Source organism: Balearica regulorum, chromosome 2, assembly GCF_011004875.1.
Source record: "Balearica regulorum gibbericeps isolate bBalReg1 chromosome 2, bBalReg1.pri, whole genome shotgun sequence".
NCBI lineage: Eukaryota > Metazoa > Chordata > Aves > Gruiformes > Gruidae > Balearica > Balearica regulorum.
In genome coordinates this window covers 134,184,769-134,204,155 of record NC_046185.1, presented here as the reverse complement: position 1 = coordinate 134,204,155, position 19,387 = coordinate 134,184,769, and the positions used below count along the sequence as shown (strand labels likewise).

Genomic DNA, 19,387 nt, shown 5'->3' with positions numbered 1-19,387 from the left:
CCACAGTATAATGATTCCCATGCCCATGTTCCTTCCTAGGAAACAAGGGAATTAACACAGCTCTGCGCATCCTGAAGTTCCCTTTAAATCAAAGGATTTAATAAGAAAAGATTAAAGCTCTCTGGTTCCATATGCTTTGCATTTTTATTGGTGCAAAGCTGTGCAAACAGGACCATCAAACCTGTGCCATAAAAGCTAATGGCTGTGGGAAATGAGTCTCTTCTAATGATGTGATCAGAGTAAATTGTCCTGTATGTTTTTATTTGCAAGAGACAGAATAGGTTGGTTTCAGAAACCAAATAGTCTTTGACTCATTGTTTGCAGGCGTGGATTGCATCAACAAAATTTAACCATCTCCCATAAAAGCAGGAAGTTTCATAGAAGGGAAAGGCTACAAGTGAAGTTGGCCAAGAAACAAAAATTATGTTTTGTGAAAAATTTCAAGGTTACATTGCTTGTTTTCGTTCTGTATTGTGGCTTGGGAACAAAGATAGTCTGGAGTAGTCAATAGCTCTGTCTCCCACAGTCAAGGTCATGTTTGAGGCTGTGGCTTGAATGTTGTGTTTGTGAGTCCTAATTGCTGTACCAGTAGCTATTTTGGGTAGTACCTTTTCCAGAATGCTACTATGTGCATCTTTCTGACAAAGTAAAAAAAAATCTTCTAAATTTATATATATACATGAAAAAATTGAGTTTATATGCATCTGTTCTCAAAATTGTGTCTTGAATGATGTGCAACATTCATATAAGTGATGGAACTTTTCAGAGAGGTGAGGCTAAGGCAGACACGTTGGCTCAGAGAGGTGTTAGGAGTACCTCCTTGAAGCCTAGGATCTATATCATTACCTAATTATGGAAATGCCCATACACTACTTGGGAACTCCACCTCCATGTGCTGTTACACAGCAGGCTTTTGATACGTTTGCTGTCCTCCAGCATCAGCTATGACTGTCCTTTTCTGCCAGAGCTTTCCTAATGCTGTGTTGACAGAGGTCTCCCCTTTCTCCTCCTCCCCCTTTGCCTTGCCTTGTTCAGCTGATACCCAGCATCAGTTCTCTCAAGTGGCGTCACTCGGAGCTTGCACAATGTGCAAAAAAAGGAAGATCTCGCTTATCTTGCTGCATAGTTTGCAAAGGCAGGAACTCTCATACAATGAGGCAGACTGCTGCATTACTTTGCATTTTTATGGCCTTTTATATCACTCGTGTCCCTCTCAGTAGTGCCTGTGGTGTTCATAGGGTACTGAGTTCATATGGTAATGCAGATTAATTGGGGAACCCCAAAAGTATCAAGGGGATATTGGCAGAGTTAGGAATGGAAGCCCATATCAGTCATCAGGACTTTCTCACTGCATTTATCCAGATGTCCATGTATACCTCTTATTTATTTCTCATTTATATCTCTTCTCTATAGTCACATCATGGTTTATCTCTTCCAATACACTCCATTTTTCTTTTTAGGAACACTGTAGCACTTGATTTTTTTTTTTTTTTTTTTAATGACTAGTAGAAAAAGAAGGTCTGGGGTGGTTTTGTTGGCTTTTTTGTTTGTTGTTTGCTTGGTTTTTTTAATGGAAAGGTGTTTTTACTCACTTGCCATGTTTACAGAAGTATTTTTCCAGGGCTCAGGATTTAACAGTGCCAGTCATGTTTTGCACCTTTCTTTTACACATCTTCTTTTTCTTAGCAAACTCATGTATCTCTTACATGCTGAGTTTTAGTTTACTGCTGCTTCTCTTGCTGGTCAAGGATATTTTCAAATCAGTGTGCAGCTTAGCTCCTGTCTGAATAGTGAAACTAGTGGACAACTATTAATAGAGAAGTGAAACCAATTAACAAATCCAGTATGTAATAGAAAAAAAAGGGAGAGGAAAGAAAAGTTGTCTGGTATTTTTGCTCGAGTAATCTTGGGAATTTATTATAAAGCATAATAGATGTACAGTTTTCAAGTTGAAATCTCCTTTTCTGGGCAAGGGTGAGTACCTCTGAAAGCTGCTTCCGAGGTGTACCTTGTAACCTTCTTGGAAAAACTGGTGATGACGAAGCGTGTTTTTAAAGTGTGGCATTGTGCACAAAGGGAAGAGAGAATTATTGCTTGTTTGGAAAAAGGGGGGGAAAACCCTAATTCCAGGATTAGGTTTTAGGATTGGCAGTCAAAGCACAGGCACTCATTTTTTCCCTGTAATCTGAGCAAGTAAGTGTCAGACACAATAATCATGGAAAAAATTCTCCTTCTGTAACATTTTTACAATGCTTTTCATTTTATCTGCACATGCAGCCAAAGTGAATTGAGAAGCTGTGTGTTAGCTGGGACAGTTACTGCCTCTCCCCTCTGCAGGAGTCACGTTTAGCTCCTGAAGACAGACAGAAAGGTGAAGATAACTGCAGTACACTGCATAAAAGCTGAAGCTTTCCTCAGAAGTGATGCTACACGCAAGTTGTTGAAGGCCACGCTATCTGTGGAGAGGGACAGCCTGTTTGATTGCTGTCCTAGAACAAGATTGGATACAGAATTTCCAGAAAAAAAGCTCTGTAGAGGCTAGATAATTTTGTATTCTTGCCTTAACGAGTGTTCAACAGTCTGAGGACCATGATCAGGGAGTATAAGCTGCTAGTTATATTTTGGCTTTCTCTTTTAAGAAAGCAAACGGTACACCCTCCAAAAACAGCAGAAACGTGTACCAACACTGAAGCAGATAAAAATCCAAATTCTTGGCTGTACTTGAACAAAATGCTCTCTGTTTGAAAACCTGTTTAACATCCCCTCTCAAATGCCAGTGCGTGGCATTGTTATTCCGTCTCTGAGATAAATACCATGATCATGATAAAGTTATTTTTCATAACAAGGAGGTAGAATATAACATATATGATCTTTGCCTTGCCTTGATCCCTCTTGTTGCTGAGAGTTGAGGCTTGCCACACCTGTGATCACTGTAAATAGCTGCAGTCGTTGCAGCATGGTTGTATTTTGTGGAGGAGGCTGGAAAAGTGCAGTTTAACCTGCTGCACTCACTTTTTATTATATGCATATGCCTGTGCAGTTCCCAGCACAATTTTTGGCCCTTGTTGAAAATACCTTTTGGCATACATCAGTTATAGCTAAGCCAGTAGAAACTTGCCCTTAGCTTTGGCTGAACAGTAACTCAGTCTTGTCTGGACTCTGTTTTTGGTGAAGTGGCAGGAAAAATCTCAGTTCTTTTTTCAGCCAACTCATAAAAAAAATGTTTCTTGCTTTAGCATATGATTTTTGAAAGAAACTGAGAAGTTTAAACTAAGTCAGTTACAGTTTTAGAGTAGACTTATAACTAAATAATAAATATTTGGTGAATGAAAGCATGTCCATAAATGTTACTGCTATAAGGGACTATGTACTTGGGAACTTCAGTAGTGATGTAGCCAGAATATGTCTCGGGCATTAATAAACCTTTTTCAAGTTCCTGCGTAGTCCAAAAAAATCAACTTTTTGAGCCAATGGTACCAAGGTTGTCAATTGCCAATCCGTGACTTCATGTTGCGAAAATGGGGCTCTTGAGACTGGAGAGTTATCAGTAAAGAGATTTGCATCCAGCAATACTGTATATCTCATTTTTTAAAGCATTTCATCTGCTATGATTACATTGAAAGCCCAAACTGGATTTTAAGATTTTTTCTTCTGCCTTAGCAATTTAGAAAGACACACACTGCCCCTATATTTTATCAGGTGGGCTGTGTTAATAAACTAAAACTTCAATAGATTCAATAAACTAACCATATAAAAAAAAATTTGGCACAATTATTTTTCAGTCAGTTATCTGATGCATCTGGAAATATGGTACAGTTGTTCCAGCCATAGACACATACTTTTTTTTTTTCTTTAGCAAGTGCATATTACGATAAGATATGGATGTATTGTTGCATGGTCAATGGCATTTAATTTGGGGAAAAATGAGAATTTGGGAGAATACATTGCCTGTTTTATGCAGATACAATTATATGTTTTAAGAAAGGAGTCTCAGAAATTACTGCAGGAAAATTAGGCCAAACTCATTATATGAGTTTACTGATTACAATGACCAGGAATTAATTTGACTTACTCCTTATCTGTATAGCTAGATACACAGGTCTCTTATTTCTTCCTGTCACCTATTTATCAGAACAGCTCTGTCTCTTACAGTGGATGTTACTTGATTGCCAACTTTGAAGTTCGTATCATCTCCTGCCTGTTTTGCCCCACGGTGGTCTTTACCCACTGTTACGCTGCACACCAGCAATTCGCATCTTTCCTTGTCCATTGGCACTTGTACCAAATCCATCACTTTACTCTCTTTTTCTTGTAATGTATTTCATCTCTGCTGTCTCTGGTATCCAGCTGAAGATGGAAGTGATGTTTCTGTGCCAAGAACAATTACATTCCTTTTGTTTTTACTCCTTCAACAACTTTTCATCCTGTGTTTTTGTGCTTTACCAATACTGTCTAGAAATAGATCTGTGGCAAGCTCGACAGCCCTGTGCATGTCAGTACCTACCTGGAATCCTCACTCTCATTCTCCTCTCCTGCAGTTTGTGGTAGCTTTTTCTGTGGCCTCCAGGTCTGCTCTTTCAGACTCCACAACATAAAGTGTTGTTGCTATCTTCTTATAAATACAAAGGAGTTTTATTGGGTCAGTGCTCAATAAGCTTGCTCTCGTTTCACATCCAAATCAAACTTTCTGTGTTTGTTTTTATGACAAACAAACAAAAACCTTTTGGATTTTGTCTTGTTCTTTTCTCTTTCCTTAGCCACGACTCCTCCTTTATTTCTCCCTGCCTACCTCTCCCACTCTTTAATCAGTTTTCCCTCTGTTCCAGCACCTTCCTGGGCTGCTTTTCAGCTTATTGTTTCTATCATATCGTAAGAGTTTCTCTCCCTTTTGTATACATTTCTTTTCTCACATTGCCTGCATGGCAAAAATTGTCATCAGTTTATATGAAATAAAAATATAGGTCTGACCTTTGAAATCAATGAAGTTGCCACTAACCTATATGTTATCAGTATAATGCTGCAATTGTGCTGTACTAGTCTTTTCTGTCTTGTTAATACTGATAATGGTATATATGTTGTTGATACTAATAACTTGCAAGCTGTGATTAGTTCCTTGGATCATCAGTTATTCAAAATGACCTATTGAGGACTAGCTGTTCGTGTGATATGGGATCTCATCTTTAAATCCATAGCTGAAATCAGTTAAATAAAGATTAAAAAGATATCTTAGTACATGTTTTCATAATACTGCCTTTCACTGTGAGAAGCTGCTCTCATTTCAGACAGATGATTTGCATTATCGCGGTTGGAAAGAAATAACCTGAGAGACAGAACATGTAGCCAAAACTTTGGATGACAAACAAACCTTTCTTCAAACCGATTTTGGTATAATGATACGCACATTATCATGGTGGACCACTTAAGAGATGTAGTCTTTCCAGTATGCAGTAATTAATTTTATTTTGTTTGCAGTATATTTTATAATCGTATAATGTGCCATGATGAATGTGCCACTAAGCAGTTTTAAACAGCGCTACTACTGTGCTGTGCTCTGAAGAGTCATATTATGTATCTTCCTCATAGCTCTTGGCCGGCAAATTTTGTACATGTAGAGGCACACTGGTCTGCAAGAGCCTTGTGCTGAACATGCTGAAAGGATGCGCTGATGCTGACGTTCAGGTTGAACTGACCAAGTCCCTTGAAAAGGCTCTCTCTTCTTCTCAATTGTGACCGCCAAAGTTTCATAGCAAAGAGCAGTAACTTAAGCAGTGACCTATAAAACAAAGCTGTGAAAAGGGTATAAAGGGCTTTGCTGATGGACCTGTTAGTAGGCACAATTTTTGCAGTTGTTAGTACAGAATTATGTGTCTTCAATCTGTGACACATGTAATGTTGGATAAATTTGCATTCACTTCTGAAAAAAAAGAAAAGTCTGCCTCTTCTGGGAAACTATTCATTCCAGAAAATGCAGAGGGGGAATATTTATAGAAGGTGAGAAAATATTTTGGGTTCCATGCAGAGTGAATAATGAATAACTCAGTCAAGTGTAAATGACTTAAAAGGAAAATGTCTACGAAGAGATAAGCTACCTGGTAAATTTTTTTCTGTTGGGCAATAAATCAGCAACATACATGCCAAAGATAAACTTTCACTTCAAAATTATTCTAAATCAGGACCTTAAAAATTTGGCCTGTACATATAGTTCTAGACTGTAGATTAAAAAAGTGCTGCAAGTATTCCCTCACTGGGCTTTGTTCTGTTTTACTTCTGTTTGGCTACGTTGTCATCACTCGTAATCTGGTGAAGTAATTTTTGAAATCTTGGTTTAAAATTAGGTATTTTACAATTCCCACATATCATCATAAATCATGAATGTTTGGTTTTATATTTCATTGCAGCGGAAAACAGATGTGCCACTTCAAATGCAGTAACATGCACAAAGTGTCTTGCTTTGGGTCCAGAGTGTGGATGGTGTGCTCAAGAGGTATGGCATTTTGCTTATTTACTTTTCACTTTATCTTCTAGCTGTTTCTGATGTCTATAAAGATAAAAGACTTCTAAAGTGTGAAAATTATAGTGAGAAATAGCAAGAAAATCTTTAAATGACCTCTGGAGACAGAACCTGAGAAATCATGTGAAATATATTTTGTTTCCAAAGGAGAAAATACAATCTTTTATTTGGAAAATTGTGGTAATTTTAAATAAAGTGAGAACTTTTTAATGCGTTCCATCTGCTTTGTAGACAGCTTTGGCAGACTTATAATAACTGAGAGTTCAACGGGTTTTGGCTTCAAAAGCAAAATTACTTATCAGTAATTTATATTAAGTCCTCATTATGTATCAGAGCAAGTCTATACGTATAGGCCTATTGCATTTAGCTAAAGGCTTTACTAACAGTGGAGTTAACTTTGACTTTGCCATAAGTTATGACCCTGTCACAAGTGGAAAAAATGATACTTTTCTTATTTCGACACTTGAAACTATCAGTCCTGAAACTTATTACAGAAGATAGAACTTAGGTAGCAAGAATTATTCTGAAATTGTTATTGCTTTGTGAACGGTAAGAATAGAGGAATTTCTGGTTTTGTTTGGCAGAAAAAACCCAGTTGGTTACACGATTTCGAGTAAGGCTGGACCATTTTAAGCACTTCAGAGGAGAAAGGTTTTTAATATCACTGGCAATTACAAGCTCATATGCTCTTGAAAGTCATATGCAAATTATCTGGAGTAGCTTTCATTAGCAGAGAAGGTAGATAAATTCCTAGGCTGTTCCTGGAAGAGATAAGGAATATAAGGCACTGGTGTAACTATCTCAGATATCGTGTCTTGGAATGATTAACTTAGTCTGAAACAAATATAAGGAAAAGTAACGCAATAGAGGCACGGAGGGCTTGTTTTCCAGGAGGAGCCGTAGGGCACATGTAGATGGCACAAGGGATTGCAGTGTGGAGGGGTCCATTATTGTGGCCTGATGTCCTGTCTTACAAAGGGCACAATTTTATCCTGCTACATCTACACAGAACAGCACTTCTCAGCTTTCCAGTGCTATGGAGCTGCAGTAGGTCTCCCTCTAACTAGGCGCTCAGATTTGACCAGGTTTCAGTTCTGCCTTGCTTCTCTTGCTTCACTTCTCTTGTCAATCCTGAGAGCTTTCCATGGAAGCCAGAGGTTTGTCAAACTCTCTTAGACCATGCTTTGATAGTCGGTTCATCTGTGCACCCATCCATGGTTGTGGAATGGCAAAACCCATATTAATGCAGACAGAAATTTTCCAGAGTAAAGTTACAGGAGCAGTTTTTAGCTTCATCTAAACAATGTTTTTAATGAGAAGAACATCCCTGAGGAGCACTTAAGATGCTTTGACTTTATACCCCCACAGAACAAACTTTGGAAAATGCTACATATCTATGAGTCGTTAGTGATAACAATAGGAGTAGCTAAGGTCTCTATAAACTTAAAAATGTACCTTTTTGAAATGTATATACATCAAAAAGGGTATATAAATAGCAGTAACCTAAAAAAGTTGTCTCTGTTGTCTATGTTAAAGAAGGTTATGGAAAAAATATATCAGAGAGAGACTACAAAAATGAGTTGGAACTTGGAAAACAAGATACATGAGTTTTGCGTCTCATTCTTCAGGGGCTCTCTCTGGTCTTTTCAGGGTCTGGATGACTATTTTCTAATACGCAGTTGGCTGTATGCACTTTTTGATTGTTGATTTTCCCCATCTGCCTCTGAAATATCAGAGATTGTCCATTGTTTGGTCTCCAGCTGTGGCTGGGATGGACCAATGCTTTGAAAGAGTACAAAGGATCTTGTCTTTTTTTCCTTGCATGATCAGGATCATGTTAATCATCAGATTTGTGGTCAGGAAGGAATTTTGCATTGGATCATGTTGGCACAATTTTGGCAACTTTGCCCTTTCACTGCAACAAAGGATGTGCTGCTTCTGAGATCACCCTACTCCTAATCACTTTTCTGTTGTTACAGAGGCTTTTTTATGTTGGTGGCATCTTAAACTGTCCAGTCCTATAGTACATAGCTCCTTCTTTCTGAGCACTGAAATTATATAGTTCAGCTGGTCTTTAGATTTCGTGTAGAGTATGGGGTAACTGTTAAACATCTGTGATAGACAAATTCGGGTTAGATAAATCTAACACTGACTTCTGCTGCTATTTTTAAATATTAGCCTGTGGATTAAAACATTAAACATTACCAGTGGATTCCGCTGAAACCTAACCTGGTTAGATGTCATGAGAATGACACTTTCTTGGTATAACGAACTCATAGCGTAGCACGGAACTTTTTTTAGTGACATAGTGACAGTACATAGTTTCCTTTTTCTCCAAAGTCAGCTTGTTCTGATTGTGCAAGATCCTCTTTCTCATACAAAAGTTTTGTCCTTTGTAGAAAGAAGTCATTGTGGCAATTAGGTTTAACTTCTAATTTAAATATTTTGTCATTGCCCTTATTAAAAGCATATGGCTTCCATGAACTCGTTCTACAATTTATGCAATTATAGTAGCATATTTTATTGTTTCAAAGACTATTATTTTGTTTTTCTCTTTCCTTTGAAGATAGTTGTTTTTTTCAGCTCAGATTGTTTTGTATTTTTTTTGGTCTCTTATAAAACAGGATTTCATGGCCGACGCAACACAGAAGGGACGCTGTGACACTGTTTTCAACTTAATGAAAAGAGGCTGCCAATCAGATTTTGTAGAAAATCCCACAGTTCGTGTCACGATACCCAGTGACCATGAAACAAATACACAAGTGACACCGGGAAGAGTTTCAGTCCAACTGCGTCCAGGTTGGGTTCTCTAACACGTTGATATTATAGTCAATTTAAACTAAATACAATACTACTAAGTACAGATATTTTGTGAAGAAGCTGCTGGAATAATTATTTTGAAGAATAATGCTAGAACGTTATATTGTAGGACTATGATGTGTGTTGCCATATTCAGGTGTACTTCAGCAAGAAGTGTTTCTGTCAAACACAGCTGAAGGTCAAAATAATGCAAATAATAAGTGGAAAAGGGATTTTAGGTAGTCTTTTCTGTTTTCTGCTGTGTTTTCTTGATTCTTTTTCTTTAGCCACTTACACAAATAGTTTTCCCATACATCCATATAAACTGTATTCCTTACTGAAAGTAAATTGGGCTAGAATTCCTAAATTAATCATTTGATAATCTTCTTGATTATTTGGTTACTTTTAAGTGCGTTGACTAGACAACTATGAAGACACCGAAGACAATATATAAGAAAGGACTGGATTCCTAAAGGAGACTTAGGTATTCACTGCCTAACACTTCATTTATAAAATGTGAGACACCTGACCCTAATAAAATCTACAGGACCTTTTATGGATCTGAGATTTTATAGTATATCTATTTGCCCTCAAGTGAACTCAAATTAAATCAGTGTATGTTCTCTGTCTCTAAAATAGCTGTAGCCAACAGCAGAAGTGGAAGGTGATGTAAAGGTGTGCAGGGTATGTTTCGTATCATAAAATTTAACTTATTTCTTTCTTTTGCAAACTATAGTTGAAGAAAGAAATATATCATTTAAAAGGGATCCATCTTTGGTAGAAAAACATTAAGTGAATAGAAAAAGTGCTGATCTTCACTGTATAGAAGATAATTTTCTGTGAATTAGAAGGGAAAAAGGAAGGATCTGCATGAGTGTAAAGCTCAAAGCAATTCTGATTTTCCATCTTTATAATAATAAAACTGAGAAAATAACATCAGCACTTCCTCTCCTTTCACCACTCTCCTTCCAAAGAAGTGACTGCCATTCTGCTTTGTACTGAGAGATGGTCTCAGGAACTGAGTTAGCTCTAGAAGTGTCTGTAATCACATTTACTTCCAAAGGTATACTGGATTCATGGAAAAAAACTTAGCTTTCTAAACTTTGGTTTAATGAACGTTTTTGCCAGTGAATACTGAAATTAAGTTTGGGGTTCCATATGCTTTGGGAATTTCTTGCATTAGGGAGTCAGAAAACTGATCTTCCAAGGGCTCCAGAAGAATAACTTGGAATATATAGACATCCTGCCCGTATTTTATTCCCCAGGGAAATACACAGTTATATAGCTATAGTTGTGCCTCAAAACAGAAATTCGATACAGTATAATCATGCAGACAAAGATGTTTTTGTTTTGATACTGGGGGGTTTTGTCATTGTTTACATATACCCAACTGTAAGGATTTATGTGGGAAAAAATAAAAGCTGCACTCAGCAGCTTGCTATATGCAAACTGGAGACCTGCAAGGGTCACTTACAAGAAGTAATTTGATTTACACGGGCAAAGAGGAAACACATAAGTTACAGCACACTGAAATTCTGTTTTCTTCGTGCAAGACCTGATACAGGCAAATCCTGACATTTTCAGGTGGATTACGTTCAAAGACCATTGGAAGGAAGTCCTTTGCATGTTTAAATTTTCTGGGTCAGATCTTTGCTGCCTGTACTTTAATTACGCTATCTGGCAATGTCATATGCACTGCTAAATGTCCTGAATAGATAAGTCACATTTCAGGTGGGTTTTTTTTAGTGACTCTGTTTCTCAGTGTGTTTAGATAGCTTTTATTGAAAACCTGCATAATTCTTCTATCATGTCTCCCTTCCTCCTGTCCTTTGCTGTGTCTTCATTGCATAATACTGAATTACATTTTGCACTCATCATGTGAAGTTCCAACTTCCTCATTTCTTCTGTGAGCTCACACTTTGAGTGACATAAAATAATGAACAATTTGAAGTCATGCTTTACTGTACCTACGCTGCCCATACTCCAGTCACTTCACTCTTTTCGGTGGCATTATGGAATATGCAAAAATGCAGGGACTATTTTTAGCGGCCTCCAAAGCAGCAACATTTTTATTATGTATGAGAACAAGATGTAGTTCTGCAGGAGACAAACTCCTGTCATCCTGAAATAAGAGTTCTGTTTTGTATACCCAAAAGATGGATTTTTTTAATATTCAAACCTGTTTTTTTTTAAAAACAATATTTTGATCCTACTGAGTTTTCTCATTGAATCTTTGGAAGTAGATTGGTATAAACTTGAAGCATAATTTATGTGAGTTTTTCAGGCTGTTCTGGCTTTATGGTACACATGTAGTTATAGACTCATATGACAAACTATTTGCAGGATACACTTACATACTTAGAAGTGTCAACCTTGAAGTGACTGACCACAATTTGTATGCAGATCTGTGTCTTTTGTGAGACATAACTGCATTTTGGTATAATGCCAAAGGCATTGCATAACCAGGAATTTAAAAGAAAATGGGGAGAAGTCAGGTTTTTACAATAAATTGCACAGTGCTCCGGCAAGAAAAAAAACCCCTAGATGTTCTACAAAGAGCCCCTTCATTGCTTATTTTTGAATGATGCTTCAAGGTTTCATTTACTCTTGGGAGGTTTTCTTGTTTGTTTGTTTTTCTGTTTGCTGACACAAACAACTTTGTGCTGAGGTTGCTGTAAAAATAAATGTATTTTTAAGAGTGTCCATTCAAAAATAGTAAATAAACATATTTGTTTCCTTTGAATCAGGAAGTGAAGCAAACTTTATGTTAAAAGTTCGTCCTCTAGAGAAATACCCTGTGGATCTTTATTATTTAGTTGATGTCTCAGCCTCTATGCACAACAATATAGAAAAACTAAATTCCGTTGGATTTGCTTTATCTAAAAAGATGGCGAATATTTCTATTGATTTTCGACTTGGATTTGGATCCTATGTGGATAAAACTGTGTCACCCTATATTAGCATTCATCCAGGTAGAATCCATAACCAATGCAGGTATGTAGTCTTTGTATATTTACTGTACCACTGAGAAATTATTCCATTACACAAATATGCATTACGCATATCTATTTTTAAAGCTCTTCAGAATCTGTCTTTATTTCATTATACCTTGGTTCTCCAGCAAAGTTCCCAAGAAAATGCTGAAAATTATTATACACTGATTACTTCTGAAATAGCTAGTGAGTGAGTTCAGAAAAAACTCTTTCTGTATCAGAAAAAATGTGCAGTATTTTCTTTAGCAAAACAAGCCAAACAGCACGTTACTTTGGTGTATTTGAATATGTTTTGCATTTAATTTTTTAATCAACTGTTGTGTTCTTAGTTATTTTGGATATATTTTGCCTAGATTCATCACAGCGTTTTTTACTTTCTGACCTGAGACTTCTCTACTTTTGTCGATGTGAAACAGTTTCATTCAGCTCATTTAATAAACAAAAGTGATCCTTTGATCTAATTCCACAGTTGTAATATGAATGAACTCCTGTTTTAAATAAGAAAGGTGTTCTGGCTTGCTTTTCTTTTTTCATGCCATGTCTTTTATACCTTGTGTTCAACACTTACATAAAGTGAGGGATCACTTCCAAAGCCTTCTGGAGAACACGATTATTCATAAGAAATTAAAGTCTGTAAAAACTGTAATACTTGGAAGAGTGAATTTTAAATATTCATACCTTCTCGCTTGTTATTATCTTTCCTGGGGAGACGTGATCCAAAGTTCTCTGAAGTCCATAAGTATCTTTTTTTACTTCAGTGATTTTTGAATTGGGCACTAGTAGTGGAATTCATTAGATAGATATAAATGTCTGTGTCTGAAGTAGTCCTCTAGATTGTCTATATAATTTGTGTCTATATATCAGTTAGCACTGTCAGGACACGATTCATTTTGTTAAAAGTAGAGATCTGCACAGGTATTAATCCCTACAGTGCCAGTTTCTCTTCATTGACTACAAACTGAGATGGAGGCAGGCAGGTTATAGTCCAGATGCCTACACCATATGCAACGGAAGGTGAGATGAAACCTGCTCAGCATCTCTGAATCAGATGAGCACCTCAGCTTGTGCCATAAATTCCACTGCCCTAAATGGGTCACAGAGCAATGACCCGTATAAGTGCTGTGCCGTTAGCTTACTTAGTCAAACTTCATCCTTTCTCCCCTTATACATAATTTCAAAAAAGTATCATTTACAACTAAGATGATACAGTAAGTGGAGTTTCCCATCCTTTTAATCAGGTTACTGTCACTAATCTCGGCATTAATTTTATGTACATTTCCTTAGGAATAGTGGATGTGGGAACTTTTATTTTATTTTAGCTTTGATCCGGTAGCCCGTGTATTGAGCTATTAGAAGATCTTAATGCTGTGGTGTAATAGCCCTTTCTCAGGATAATGAAAAGCAAAGCTGTACCACTCTGTAGGTGTTCCAAAAGGATCATATACTCTCTGAGATCATACCATCGCTCACATCGTGTTTCTTCTCATTCTGTACAGAAACACTACATATGTGCTGCTACTATGTGAACTCAATTATATTGTATGCATTTCCATGAAATACCAAAAAAAATGTGTTGTTCATAGTAAATTGGAACCTAATTCCCACTGAACTTGATCTCACTTGGAATTATTTTTCTTTAAGTGTTCCTTTTACTGTGGATATATACATCTTCATTAGTAACAGGATTTTATGGGCTGATAGGGAGTATTTATATCTCCTTCAAATGGAAAATATGTAATGTGTTAGACTTTTGTTTGTTTTTTTTTTTTTTCTACAGTGATTATAATTTAGATTGTATGCCTCCTCATGGTTATATTCACGTGCTATCCCTGACTGACAATATAGCAGAATTCAGAAATGCAGTGAATAAACAAAAAATTTCTGGAAATATTGATACACCTGAAGGTGGTTTTGATGCAATGCTCCAAGCAGCGGTGTGCCAGGTAAGGAGCTTATTAACAAAAGACTAAATGCTAGTTCAGACACCTATATATATATATAGGTACAACAGTGCTCAGTGTTACTGAATTCAAAATGTCAGTTCTAGGACTGATAATAGTAAGATTTCTTCCTCCTCTTCCATAATATAATTTCTATACATTTCTGTTTCCCATTGAAACTGATAAAGGAGAGCCCAAGGAAATATTTTTCAGTATTGGTTAATGATGTTCTTCAAAGTCTGAGTTTAACAAGCCTAACCAACATAGGATGGACAAGGAAAGCAACTGCTTCTTCCTTGAACAGGCACATGTATTAATTTCAGTCAATTACAAAATTCATTTAAAAAATCATTAAAGCCTTCCTTGTGTTCCTAAGTGAAGACGTACCATTTGACATTTCTTCTACTTAAGAATGCACTTGAAAATTGAAAAGTCAGTTACACACCTGCTGGTGTGGATAAGGAATACAAATGCACTTCAGTGTTATCTCAGCTTCTGAAGAGTTTATATTTAACAATAATACAAATCAACTAAAAATTAACTTTTGTACATTAAGAAGATTGCATCACCATCTCTACCATGCAGAAAGGGTTGGAAAAGATTTACATCAGTTGTTCCCAAGCTATAAGCATACTAAATAATCTGTTCTAAAGGGCTTTTTTGCATGTTGTTTTACTTCTATGCCTGTTCTTCTATTGTACATTTCTACGTACAACAGAAATTCTGAAAGTTGGCTGATTTATGGGTTTGCTAACGCTCTAGAAGATACTTTTTCTGGTCCTCTTAAAGAAAGTAATTCAACTCCTGTCCAAATCACAGGCATTTGGTGTGTTTCTCATCTCTTGGGATAATGTCAGGACAGTTCTTTTATCTTCTCCATCTACACATTCTTTTCTTTTTTTTTCTTTTTTTTTTTCTTTAGCAATAGAATGAGTCAAGGCCAAAAACGTTTCCAAAGTATGCTAAAGGTGAATAGTTTGGTCCCAATTTTATTTTCAAATTTTGATGAGCTGTAAAACAGGTAAATAAAAGTCATAGACACTGTGATCACAGCTGTTATTAAAAAAAAATATTCTGAAGCTTTGGAAAAATTCTTTAAAATTCAGTGTTTCTCATTGGACACACTCCACGCTTCTGACATATGAGCTCTAGAATAATATATGCTTCCAAAAACAATAGAATGGAAACATTCATGAGCATGAGGAGCCTTTCCTGCTAAGTAAGTTGTGAACCAAAATGGATGAGAACAATGTGCAATTCATAGCGACCATCATGAACTATAATTTATATTAATGTGCACTCATTTTGCCTACAATAGAACATTATGACTTGCTCTGTCTTGCTTTAACCAATACATCCCTGTGGCAAGCAGTAGCAGGTTAGGACGTGAAGCTTCTTTTGGTAGCTGTGATGTATGTAGGTAGGAGTCTTGAGGTGACAAAGTGAAATGGAGTCAGAGGAGCAAGAAGTTTCTACGGTGCTGGAGGAGAATTAGGGATTATTTAAGATATAACCTGTTTATAAATAAAACTTAAAATACCCCTCCTTTAGAAGAATATTGTCTAGGATTATCTGAGGGAGGCTGATGCCTAACGTGTAAGCTGGAAAAGACACCACACCCGTGTGTACTTACTCTCCCTGCTGTTAGGAGATACTCCTTCCCCATTCAGAGCTAGCAGGGAATGAGCCTGAGAAGGGAGCTAAATCCCTCTCTGCTAAGCAAAGAAAGGAAGGTAGAGAAAAAGACACAAAGCCTGGCTGAGTACATGGACTGCGTTGCAAAGACACGTTTCACGTGAGATGAAAGATACCTGGCAGTGTAAAGGAAAATGGTAGAGGTGAGACAGCATCATAGGAAGGAGGAGCAAGGAAGGAGGAGAAAGGAGGAAAAATGGAATTACTGAAGAAGAAGATGGAATAATCGAGAGAGGGAATAATGAAAAAGAACCTGAGGTGATTCACATGTGCCTCTAAAGTTTGATTTAAAGCAGACGTTTATTCCTTGCAGGGAAATAAATTGGCACCTAACCCACTTTAGATATAAGCTTCCTTGCTACCTCCTTCACATCACTGCATTCCTAAAACACATTAAATTCACCATTTAGAGATTCACACAGATTCACAGAATGGCAGGGGTTGGAAGGGACCTCTGGAGATCATCTAGTCCAACCCCCCTGCTAGAGCAGGATCACCTCGAGCAGGTTGCACAGGGTGGCGTCCAGGCGAGTTTTGAGTATCTCCAGAGAAGGAGACTCCACAACCTCTCTGGGCAGCCCGTCCCAGTGCTCGGTCACCCTCAGAGTGAAGACGTTTTTCCTCATGTTCAGATGGAACTTCCTGTGTTCCAGTTTGTGCCCATTGCCCCTTGTCCTGTCACTGGGCACCACAGAGAAGAGTCTGGCCCCTTCCTCTAGACATCCACCCTTTAGATATTTATAAGCATTAATGAGATCCCCTCTCAGTCTTCTCTTCTCCAGGCTAAACAGCCCCAGCTCTCTCAGCCTTTCCTCATACGAGAGATGCTCCAGTCAGTGGCAGATGCCACTTTGCTATTGATCTCTTAGGATGGCAGATAGATGTAGTATTTTGCTGCATAATAAAGAATTTCTCAATTTGCAGGTGCATGAAGACACTCAAACTTTAGTTCATATGCCAATGTCCTTTCTGGAAAGCTATGTAGGAAAAGGAAATTACAGAATGATGAGAATATAAAGTAAATAAATATAAAGTAAAAATGGAAGAAGGCACCAAGTACCAATACGAATGAATGCGTATTTGTTGGTTGCAATGCTTTTTGAATCCCAGAGAATGACACATGTATGGATTTACATTTGTATGTAATAGTGACACACATTATGTGGCAGCTGTTACCCAAGCCCACTATATAATGCACAACTCGTACATATTTTAGAGACATCTTTCTTCAAAAAGCAAAGAGAGTGGTAAGTGGATCTCTGATTCGCAGTAGTAGTTTTCAGATGTAGGATGTGATATATGTTTCAACACAAAATGCTTCAAATAGCCTGGTTTAAACTCAGTGCTGCTTAAGCAGGGTAATACTGAAAGTAGACTTTCACATTCATTTTCCATTTTGTTATTTATTATTTTAGAAAATAGGTAGTTACTGCTTTCTTATGCTTAATTTTTTTCCTTTTTAGAGTCATATTGGATGGCGCAAAGAAGCTAAGCGACTGCTTCTTGTGATGACAGATCAAACTTCCCATCTGGCCCTTGACAGTAAATTAGCGGGGATCGTAATTCCCCATGATGGAAACTGTCATTTGAAAGATAATGTGTACATCAAAGCTACGAGTATGGTAAGGTATATGTCATACATTCTACCTTCAGAGAAGTGTAAAACTGCATAAATGAGGTTTTTAGATTGGTGCCAAAGCATTGGTTTTAATTCAGTTATTAGAATAGTATTTTCCCAGATAGGCAAGATGTGAAATGAAGAATCAATCAGCAGGAAATATTTATGTTGGTTTTGTCTAGGATAAAGTATTTTGGAGTCTGGGACACAGCAGAGAAGAATATGTTACTGGGTTTGGTGTGATTTTTTTATTACCATTTCATAATGATGAGCAATTTTTACTTGTGTATGTAAGAATTGTATGATCCTGCTAATGAGACAAAGGTAGTGGTCATGCTTTATGATCAGAAGATGCATAGTTGCATTGATTGAAAAGAACTGGTAAAACAGAAGATGTACAACAGCAATGGGCTAATTCAGCCATGTTGGACTGGAAGATTCTTGTTTTGCTGTGGTAATATAGCATTAAATACATTTGAATCTCACAGTATAAAAACAATGTGTGGTCATACATACCTGTGCAAAAAGTTGCAATGAATCCGTTGTAGCAAAATAATACACCTTCAGCAGATATTTTTAGCTTTCAGAATAATTTCTTCACGAATATATAGTCATGAGTGCTTGAAGACAGGCTTTTTTTTTTTTTTCTTAAGATTTGTAGTTTTCAATTGCTTTGGCTATTTCCTTAAATAAATATGAATCATTTATTTAAGAAACATGGATCATTACTTAATTCCCATGTAATCATCAGAAAACAGAAATATGAGCTATGGTATCAATGGGTGCATTCAGAAGAGCGTGGCCAGCAGGTCCAGGGAGGCTATCCTCCCCCTCTACTCTGCCCTGGTGAGGCCACATCTGGAATATTGTGTCCCGTTCTGGGCTCCCCAGTTCAAGACAGACAGGGAACTACTGGAGAGAGTCCAGCGGAGGGCTGCAAGGATGATGAGGGGACTGAAGCATCTCTCGTATGAGGAAAGGCTGAGAGAGCTGGGGCTGTTTAGCCTGGAGAAGAGAAGACTGAGAGGGGATCTCATTAATGCTTATAAATATCTAAAGGGTGGATGTCTAGAGGAAGGGGCCAGACTCTTCTCTGTGGTGCCCAGTGACAGGACAAGGGGCAATGGGCACAAACTGGAACACAGGAAGTTCCATCTGAACATGAGGAAAAACGTCTTCACTCTGAGGGTGACTGAGCACTGGGACGGGCTGCCCAGAGAGGTTGTGGAGTCTCCTTCTCTGGAGATATTCAAAACTCGCCTGGACGCCACCCTGTGCAACCTGCTCGAGGTGATCCTGCTCTAGCAGGGGGGTTGGACTAGATGATCTCCAGACATCCCTTTCAGTCTCCAGAGGTCCCTTCCAACCCCTACTATTCTATGAAAAAAAGAAAAAAAGAGAAAAAAAAAGAAAAAAAAAAGAGAATAAATTAGAGCATATTACAGTTTTATTCTCAGTGCTAGCTGCACTTAGTTAACGTATATAGCCTGTGTTCAGCCCAAGCCAGCAATGTGCTAGTAAAGTCAGTGAGGGCTGTGCATAAGTTGGGCTAGACCTGAATTTAATTCCAGCAACTGGTGTTTACGAGGATGATGGGGCAGCAGGAAGCAGCCGCCGTATGGTGTGTGATCATGAAATACAGGAGGTTTCTGGGAATCAGTGGGTGTTCGGGACCTTGCCGAGTGGAGGAGGGAGCTGAGCGTGTGCTGACAGGAACGTTGTTTGGATTCTGATTATCTGATGTTCTTGCATTTATATATTCCCTGTGTCACCTCTTGGATATTCCCTCACAGATGTCAGGATTATTTATTTCCCTCTAGCCAGTCTGTTC

General features: G+C 37.7%; 1 protein-coding gene across 5 annotated transcripts in view; it reads left to right on the top strand.

Moving 5' to 3' along the window:
* Positions 1-19,387, top strand: part of ITGB8 (integrin subunit beta 8) — a 66,972-nt gene that overhangs the window by 8,657 nt on the left and 38,928 nt on the right. For 4 of the 5 annotated variants that reach the window (XM_075746046.1, XM_075746043.1, XM_075746047.1 and 1 more), the window contains exons 2-6: positions 6,399-6,484; positions 9,136-9,310; positions 12,058-12,304; positions 14,081-14,246; positions 17,402-17,560. In XM_075746046.1, coding sequence (XP_075602161.1) covers positions 6,399-6,484; positions 9,136-9,310; positions 12,058-12,304; positions 14,081-14,246; positions 17,402-17,560 — 833 coding nt within the window. Of the gene's footprint in view, positions 1-6,398; positions 6,485-9,135; positions 9,311-9,729; positions 9,795-12,057; positions 12,305-14,080; positions 14,247-17,401; positions 17,561-19,387 lie in introns of those variants that run through there. The other variant, XM_075746049.1, reaches the window with a different exon arrangement.